We start from the raw sequence: 9,541 nt of genomic DNA on the forward strand, positions 1-9,541 counted from the left end.
ATGACAAAAAGAAAACAATACATATATATATATATATATATGTTTTTATATATCAATAAGTAAATAAATAAAAAAGTAAAAAACAGAAGGCGGTAAATAAGTAAGCAAAACATACACGCACCCCTATGTTTATCACAGCACTATTTAGACTAGTAAAGAAATGGAAAGAACCAATGTGTCCATAATTAGGCTAATGGATAAAGAAGATGTAGTACATGTATGCAATGGAACTTTATTTAGTCCTAAAAAGAAAACAAATGCTATCATTTACAACAACATGGATGAAGGTAGAGGGTATTATGCTCAGTGAGATTACTGAGACAGAGAGAAAAATGCATCAAATGATTTCCCTCTCCTGTGAAGTATTAGAAGAAAGAAAAAACTGAACGACCAAGACAGAAGCAGCCTTGCGAAACCAAAGAATGGATTGATGGTCACCAAAGGGAAAGTGACTGTGGGAGGTGGGTGGGAAGGGAGGAAAAGGGGGAAAATTGGACATGATGAGTAGCGCCCCTAATGTGGGCTGGCAGGGGAGTACGGGGAAGGTAGAAAAACACAAAGACCAGTAGAGATTCTACAGCATATTCCTGGGCTGAAAGACAGTGACTCTCTCATGGGATCTGTGGTGGGGACTTGATACTGGGGGTGTCTAGTAACCATAATGTTCTTGATGTAAGTGATTAGCACTGACACCATCTTAAAAGAAACACACAGTACCTTCGATAGGGTTTCCATATTCCCTGATTCTGTCAAGGTGGTCAGCGCGCACCTCACCAAACTCATACCCAAGGCTACGGCACCAAGCTCCGAAGTGGGAACCTGCTGCAATCACCATACACACTCTGTCCCTAGGAGAGAGGCACCACTGCTGTGATGTCACAGTATCTCCAGGCAACCGTGCGGCTCTTGTAAAGTCCAGCCACAGATGGCGGGCACTGCACAGCTGCTCAAGCTCCATCACCTTACCAAACATTAGTGGTTCCGGCCTACATATACATATATGTGTATATATACATACATATATACTTATATATATATATATTAAATAATATCTCTCATCTGTGGACTACAAGAACAAGGAAAAAACTGAAGGAGCATAAGAGCAGCAGGCTCACAGCACCGAAGAATGGACTAACTGTAAACAAATGGAAAGGGACTGGGGTGGAAGGCTGGGAATCTGTACCCCCCCACATTATACACACGAAAAATTGCCCCCTTTCTTTTCCCTTCTCTTATCCCTCCATTCCCATCCTTCCCAGGGATAAGAGAAGGGGAAAGAAAGGGAGTAGTTTTTACTGTGTATAATGTGAAGGTGGGGGTGTGCACAGGGAAGACTGCAAAACACAGAGAACTCTAGTAGTAATAACAAAGCATCTTACCACGCTCATGGACAGTGAGGGCAGTGGGGTATCTGGGGGAAACTTGGTTATGGGGTGAGTTTAGTAACCATAATGTTCCTCGTGGAATAGTAGATAACACCAAAAATATATGTATGTATGTGTATATATATATATATATATATGTAGATACCAATAATAAATGTAGAAATAGGAAAAAAAAAAGGGTGCAACCCAGTTGAAAAAGACATATGCACCCCTATGTTTATCACAGCACTATTTAGAGTAGAAAAGAAATGGAAAGAACCGATGTGTCCATTGAGTAGACAAATGGATAAAGAAGATGTGGTAATACACAATGGAATACTACTAAGCCATAAGAAGAAAACAAATGCTGCAATTTACAACAACATGGATGAAGCTGGGGGGTATTATGCTCACTGAGATTAGCCAGAAAGAGAGAGAAAAGCATCAAATGATTTGACTCTCCTGTGGAGTATTAGAACAAAGAAAAAGCTGAAGGAAGAAGATAGAAGCAGCCTTGCCAAAGCTGAGAATGGACTAACGGTTACTAAAGGGAAAGTGACTGTGGAGGATGGTTGGGAAGAGAGGGATAAGGGGGAAAATTGGGCATTACAAGTAGCACACATAATGTGGGCTGGGAGGGGAGCACAGGAAAAGCAGTAAAACACAAAGACCAGTAGAGATACTAGAGCGTATTATTGAGAGGAAAGACAGTGACATCATGGGGTATGTGGTGGTGACTTGATAATGGGGGTAGTCTATTAACCATAATGTTTCTCATGTAACTGTTTAGTACTGACACCAAAATTAAAAGAAACACACAGTACCTTGGATATGGTTTCCATATTCCTGATCCTGTCAAGGTGGTCCACGCGCACCTCACGGAAATCATACCCAACAATAGGGCACCAAGCTCTGAAGAGGGAACCTGCTACAATCAACAAACACACACTGTCACTAGGAAAGAGTCACCACTGTGATGTCATAGAACCTCCAGGGAACAGCACTGCTCTTGCAAATTCCACCCCCAAATTCCAAAGGGAAAGGGACTGGTGAGGATGGGTGGGAAGGGGGGGAGAGGGGGGAGAATGGGGCGTTACAATTAGCACACATAATGTAGTGCGGAGGGGGACTGGGGAAAGGCAGTATATACAAATAATGATTCTACAGTTTCTTAGTATGCTGATGGAAAGTGACTATAATGGGGCATGTGGGGGAAACTTGATAATAGGGGTAGTCTAGTACCCATAATGTTCAAGTAATTGTACATGGACGATATCAAAATTAAAAATAAAGAAGGAAAGAAAATAAGTAGTAAAAAAAAGGAATAAGGTAAGAATCTTACTTCTTGGCAAACAGAGAATCTATAGCATCTTACTACACTGATGGACAGTGACTGCAGTAGGTAAGAGGGGGACCCGACAACATGGGTGAATGTAGCAACCACATTGTTTTTTCATGTGAAACCTTCATAAGCGTGTGTTTTAATAATACCTTAATAAATCAAAAAAAGAATCCTACCTGTTAACATCCTGGATGTTCAAATGCAATCTTACCTTTAAGATGGGATGCTTCCTGCCTCTTACTACGTTGTTTGTGACTGGGTTTACTTGACATATTAATCGCCCAGGTTATATATAACTTGATTAGGGGCTGAAGGAGGAAAAGCAGCATCTGGGCAAAGTTAAAGATAAACTAGGCCTTTTCGCAGGCTAAAGTAAATTTTACAATAGCCTCATTTAATTGACACAATGCAGACTTGGGCCATGCTGAGGTATTTTCTTATCTGGGAAATGTTCCAACATTCCAGGCCAGGCTACTCCTGGCTTTTTAGTTTTAACTAATCTTCACGGAAGAATGCTTATACTCCTAGTTTGGTATTTTACTTGAGAGAATTCATGTGACTCTGACTTTGCTGAATTGTTTAATTCGGAGTTTTGGAAAGGGTCTTTTTCCAGAGGCCCTCACCCTACTCTGACTACACCCACGGTCCCTGTCTCAGAATCCCTGTGGCAGACTACGAACCGAAATGACGGTAAGATATGAATTTCTAAATACAAGAAAATGCACTGTCAGTTCCCATACCAAGTAAAGAAACTTCATTCCCAAATAAAAAATACGGGAGGTACCTCACGAAAAATTTTTTAATTCTAAAGGCGCTGCCTCCAGGCGGCCCTCGCCCGCTGCCCCGCCCCGGGTCACACTTGAACCTCAGCTCGCCAGCCCTCACCCTCGAGGCCCCCGCCGAGAAAATCCACACACGGCAAAACGCCCACCGGCCTCCCCATCTGCGCGGCACGGCGCGGCCCCTCCACCTGCATCCACGGCCCGGCGGCGGGACCAGCTCGGCGTTGCGGCCCTAGGCCGGGCCGACGCGAGCCGCGGGGTGGAGAGCAGCCGCCCTCACCACCCGGACGGATGGAAAAGCAGCGGCTCCGGCGAGCCCCTCCCCAACTGCCACGGAGAACTTCAACGGCCGCTCGCACGTCTGCCCCGGGCGCATCTGCTCCGCTCCCTCCCTACCCGGGCGGCTCCTCTGGCGGAATGCTTCGACCTCCGGACCCCGGGCGGACCCCGCGAGCCCACAACCCGCGTCGGCCGCTTCCCGACCCCGCGGGCCACGCGCTGCCCACCAAGCCACTCGCAGGAGCGCCCACTCGTCCAACTCACCCGCGCCCTCAGGCGGAGGCAGGGGTTACGGCGCCACGTCCGGGTCCCGCCGCGCCCCGCGGCCACGTACCTTTCAGCCCGTAGAGCCGTCGCTGTCGCCTTCACCCTGAAGCAGGGCCCGCTCTGGACCCTCCACTGCAGGTCTGTCGCAGCGGGAGCCGCTTCTCGGCTGAGCTCTCTGAAGTCCGGCCGGGCCAGCGGCTCAAGTCCGAGCCGATCGCCGCCCTCAGGCCGCCGCGGGAGAGCGGAGGAGGGGCGAGGCGGCGATCCGAGGCCGGTACCGCCCCCGCATGCGCGCCGGGAGGCCGGCGCAGCCGAGCACGGCGCGGGTCCGTCCGCATCTGCTGCGTGGACTGGACGGTGCGGGCCGCTCCTGACCGGACCGAAGCACGGACGGAACAGCGGAAGCTGCCTTTCCCGGCGGCGCTCGCGACACTACTGACTGGGGGATAAGACGGCGGCGGCGCCTGCAGCTACTACGCAGCCGCCGGACTTAAGCGATCTGCGCCCAGTGGCTGCCCGCCATCGACTGACGGCCCTCCCGGCCAATGGGCGCGAGTCGCTCGGGCGCAGCCCCGCCCCCGACTGTCCGCAACAGTTAGACGGTGGAAAATAGAAGGAAAAAAATTAAATCTATTTTCTGTCTCTATGTATTTATCTCTTCTAGACATTTCATATAAAGAAATTATACAATATGTGACCTTCTGTGTCTGCTTCTTTCACTTACAATGTTTTTAGGGTTTATCCATGTTGTCGGATGTATCAATACTTCATTCCTTTTTATGACTGAACAATATTTCACGCTATGGATATAACATCTTTGTGGTGTATCCATTCATCAGTTGATGCGGTTGTTTTCACTTTTTGGCTGTTATAAATAATGCTTCTATGAACACATTTTTCTATAAGTGTTTTCAAATCTAGGTAGTAATGGAATTCCTGGGTCATATGGTATGCTATGTCTAACTTTCTGAGTAACTGCCAAATTATTTTCCAAAGACGCTGCCCCATTTTACATTCCCACCAGAAATGTATGAGGGTTCTAAATTCTCCACATCCTTATCAACACTTATTTTTTCTGTTCCTGGTGGGTTTTTTTTAACCATCTTAACTGTCTTTGTGGGCATGAAGTAGTAGCTTCTTTGCCCTTTAACTTTTCTTGTGTCCCTTGTAAACAATATAGAGCTGACGTTTGTTTTTGTTCCCTTGTCTGACAACCATTTTCTTTATGTTATGCGTTTATTTAATTTCTTGTACTCTAATTACCAACTTAACTGGATTTATTTTTAATCACATAATTTTGTGCTTATTATGTCATATTATTTGAAAAATATTCTTTCCTTTCAGATTAATATTCCTTTTCTATTTCCTCATGACACTTTTCTCCATGTCTCAGTTTGAAAGTTCTATTCAGTATGTCTATTTTTCAAGAGCTCACCATAGATATTTTTATTTTTTATTTTTTCATTTTTTTATTTTGGTATGATTAATGTACAATTACATGAGCAACATTATGGTTACTAGAACCCCCCATCCTCAAGTCCCCGCCACATACCCCAATAAGAGTCACTGTTTTTCAACCCTGTAATATGCTGTAGAATCACTACTTGTCTTCTGTGAGGTATCCTGCCCTCCCCGTGCCCCCATCCCTGGCCATATTATGTGTGCTATTGTATTGCCCCTTTTCCCCCCTTTTCACTCCCTTCGCACCCACGCTCCCAAGCCCCTTGCCCTTTGGTAACTGCTATAGTCCATTCTTGGGTTCTGTGAGACTACTGCTGTCCTGTTCCTTCAGTTTTCCCTTTGTTCTCATACTCCACAGATGAGTGAAATCACATGATACTTGTTCTCAGCCTGGCTTATTTCACTGAGCATAATACCCTCCAGCTACATTCAGCATCATAGATATTTTAACATGCATTCTCAACAATATCTCAGGTTATCGTGATGCTTTAACTTCCTTCACAAAACAAAGCGTTCTTAAACTTTGATCATTCTCTTCCCCATTTATATGCTATTATTTTCTCGTATTTTTGTTCTAACTGTATCTTAAATCCCACCCATGAGGCATTGTTATTGTTTCATGTAGTCGTTCAAAGCACTTACCACATAGTCAACAATGTCTTTGTTCATTCCCTTTTGCTTTTCTATAATTTTTTTAAAAAATTTTTAGTTAAGGTATTATTGATATGCACTCTTATCATTGTTTCACATGAAGAAACAATGTGATTACTACATTCACCCATATTATCGGGACCACCCCCTTACCTATTGCAGTCACTGTCCATCGGTGTAGTAAGATGCCACTGATTCACTGTTTGCCTCCTCAGCTGCACAGACACTTCCTATCTCTTTTTCTCCCTCTTTTTCTTCTGGTACCCCTATAATGCAAATGTAGTTCCATTTGGATTGGTCACACAGTTCTATTAATATTCTTTCATTCCTGGAGATCCTTTTATCTCTCTCTGCCTCAGTTTCTCTGTATTCCTGCTTAAGTAACCTCAGTGACCATCATTTTTAAATAATTTTTTAAATGCGTTTTTAATTCAAATGGATTTTGAAGATAACAGAAGAATAATCTGGAAAATACTACAGTGATCATCCCCTACAGGTGCTTAAAATTACTTAAACCAAGGTTACAAAAACAAATTTTTTTTAGAATCCAGGGATTACCATTAAATAAAAATTAATTTCATTGTTTGGATAACTCTACTCCTTTCTGCTAGACCTTTCCCATGTTATGAAATATTTCCATTATGCTAAAAAATAAAAAGCATGTGTCAAAGCAAAACAGCAGTAAATAAATACAAAAAAACGTTTAGCATGTGAAAAGCAGGAAAAAAACAAAGGCAATCTTTGTGCATAATGTTTACATGTCATGTACTTAGTGCAATTTATTGAAAATTTATTAACGCATAGACTTTATGTATGTAAAAGTAAATTTACACATGAAAGTGCTTCTTCTTGAGCATTCACTTTTATCACTTCCTCCCTTCTTATTTCAAGATTAATAAGGGAAATCATCCCAACAAAATGCCTTTAGTTAAGTGAGCCAGAATTTAAATACTGCCCTGATTCTTTCAGTTGTAAACTCATACAAGTACCACATGAGTAAAGTACTATTCCTGACTTTGAGGAGCTCACGGTACAGTGGAAGTAACTGATACAAACGACATACAGTCTTTTAACATTTTCTTTATCTATATGAGAAACCATAGCGTATTTTCACTTATCTCTAGGATAAAATTAAGTTTACATGCGTAATACCGAAATACACCTGTTAAAAAGGTCAGTTTAATGTTGTAAACTAAATATGGTTACTAGAAGTTCTCATTGCTTGGTAGATGTTGATATTTAATGCATACGTTGTATAATACATACATTTTTATTTTTATGACAGATACTTGAAATTGAAAATTTCACTGATACATAATTTAGAACAGGGTCTTGCAATTGGTACTTGGAATATTTGTCCTTCCAATTTTTCATAAAGAGACATACACTATGGATTCCTCCTACTGAAATAACAAAAACACATAAAATGTCTGTTTACTATTTCACATATTTTAATGATTTTGTGAATTTATAGTATTTTCTATTCACTCTTTCTCATCTCCTAAAATAGCTATTTTCCTGGCCTTCCATCTTCTGCATCTGTATTGCAATTAATACACTTTCTATGCTGAAAATATAGATCTTTTATCTTCAATTGAAATTGACAAAAAGATGCTTAAGAAAAACAAAAATAAGGATAGTTTCTATTAGGACCAGGAAACTATTTAAAGCCTCTTGGTCTGCATTGACACTTTCTTAGCTAGGTATTACCCCTGACTACTTCACCCCCCAAAATAATTCAGTTTACACACACACAAACACACACCTCATTTGTAGTTTTCAGTGTCCTTTATTCCTTGTAACACATTGGTTATAAACACATCCTTTATTCCTTATAACACAAAGTGATCCTCTGAACTTTTCTTCTTTAATTTTCTCCTTTGGGTTTAGATCTTTTCATTGATTTTTCTTTATTCTTTAAAAATTCCAGATATGTTAAAACTCCTGTGAAATCTCCTGACCTATTTGTAATATTTAAAGTTCAATCTTAGAGTGCAGAGAGAACTAAAGGCAGAATTCTTGTAATTCATGTTTAGCTTGGGAGAATCCAGAATTACGCTGCAAAATGCAAAATGAAAATTTTTGTTAAAAGGAATTTTAAGACAGTAGGAAAATTCACAAGTGGAAAATTAAATTTAGAGCAGTTGAATACTCCAGTAGAACTATACGTTAGCTTACCATGGGGGTGTGGGTGTGGAAGAGAATTAAAACAAAAAGCATAACTTTAGAGAGATGTGGCCGTTCTTTAAGTGTAAATAAAGGGTCACTGATAAAGAATCTCAGAACTGTAAAGAGGCTGAAAAGTCATCTTGTCCTAGCTCCTTATCTCAAGAGGAGAGGCTGAGGTAAAAAGGCAGATTCTTACCCAAAATCACACAATTAATAATTGCTAAGAATAAAGTCTCTGAAATCTTACTCCAGTGATCACGTTCCTCTTGTAGTATGTGTGTATAGGGGGCTCATAACTGCATATTCCAACAAACCATCAGGCCCTGTCTCTACCTTTCTACTTTTGAAGTTATTAACAAGAAAAAAAAATCACCTTAAAATGTTTTCAAAACCAATAAAATACTCATAATTTGAACACATTGGCCAAAGCACCTAAATTATGTCAGTTAAATTATCATTTTAAGTTATCTAACAAAATCCAGTTTGCCTTTTTCAAACTCCTAGCATGAACAAAGCCTAACTGCCTACTGTTTCAGACTATCATTTCTTCCTAATAAATTGCATAAAAAGCAATATGAAAAAGATTGTAAGTTTTAATTGAGAAAGTTTTATATATAATGTATATATAAAAATACACATGCATGCAAGAATATACACACACACACATAGAGAGAGTTAATTAACATTCTTGTTCATATTGGCTTACTAAAGAAACAGTTTATTCTCATTAGATTAGATTGCATAACCTTTTTTAAGTAGTGAGTTTTTAATTAAATAGATTTTCTTTATTTCACTGGGTGTCATCAAAAATTTAAAGTACTCCTTTGAACTACTGTTTCTCTTAAAAATTATGTAATGACCGTAGTTAATCAAATAATTTATACTTAAAAAGAAATAATACTTTTCTTTCATCTAAAATAATTTTAAAAAGGCTTTTAAATGTTTTAAGTTATTTCGTCGAATTTATATGATCTAGGCAAATCCAGTCATATCTGTTTTAATTTAGTGCACAATAAAATATATTGAGTTTTAAAATCATAATACCAAATATAGTTGCAAGATATTATAGATGAACCCTAAAATGAATTGCATTGCTTCAAAACGCAAAATGTAATTCACTTTCGTAAATATTTTTATACAGTATTTACTGACATCAACCATTTTTACCACGTCTCGGTATTTTTATTTTTCTGCTTTAATTTATTCCATTAAAATTTGATAAATTC

General features: G+C 40.3%; 1 protein-coding gene across 1 annotated transcript in view; it reads right to left on the reverse strand.

Moving 5' to 3' along the window:
• Nucleotides 1-6,164, reverse strand: part of LOC140847114 (uncharacterized) — a 30,976-nt gene extending 24,812 nt beyond the window's left edge. The window contains exons 1-4 of the mRNA XM_073226323.1: nucleotides 6,138-6,164; nucleotides 4,032-4,466; nucleotides 2,918-3,014; nucleotides 2,189-2,292 (exon numbers count right to left, since the gene is read on the reverse strand). Of these exons, the coding sequence (XP_073082424.1) occupies nucleotides 2,189-2,292; nucleotides 2,918-3,014; nucleotides 4,032-4,466; nucleotides 6,138-6,164 (663 nt within the window). The remainder of the gene's footprint in view (nucleotides 1-2,188; nucleotides 2,293-2,917; nucleotides 3,015-4,031; nucleotides 4,467-6,137) is intronic.
• Nucleotides 6,165-9,541: the final 3,377 nt, after the last annotated feature.

The sequence above is a fragment of the Manis javanica genome, chromosome 17 (assembly GCF_040802235.1).
Source record: "Manis javanica isolate MJ-LG chromosome 17, MJ_LKY, whole genome shotgun sequence".
Taxonomy (NCBI): domain Eukaryota; kingdom Metazoa; phylum Chordata; class Mammalia; order Pholidota; family Manidae; genus Manis; species Manis javanica.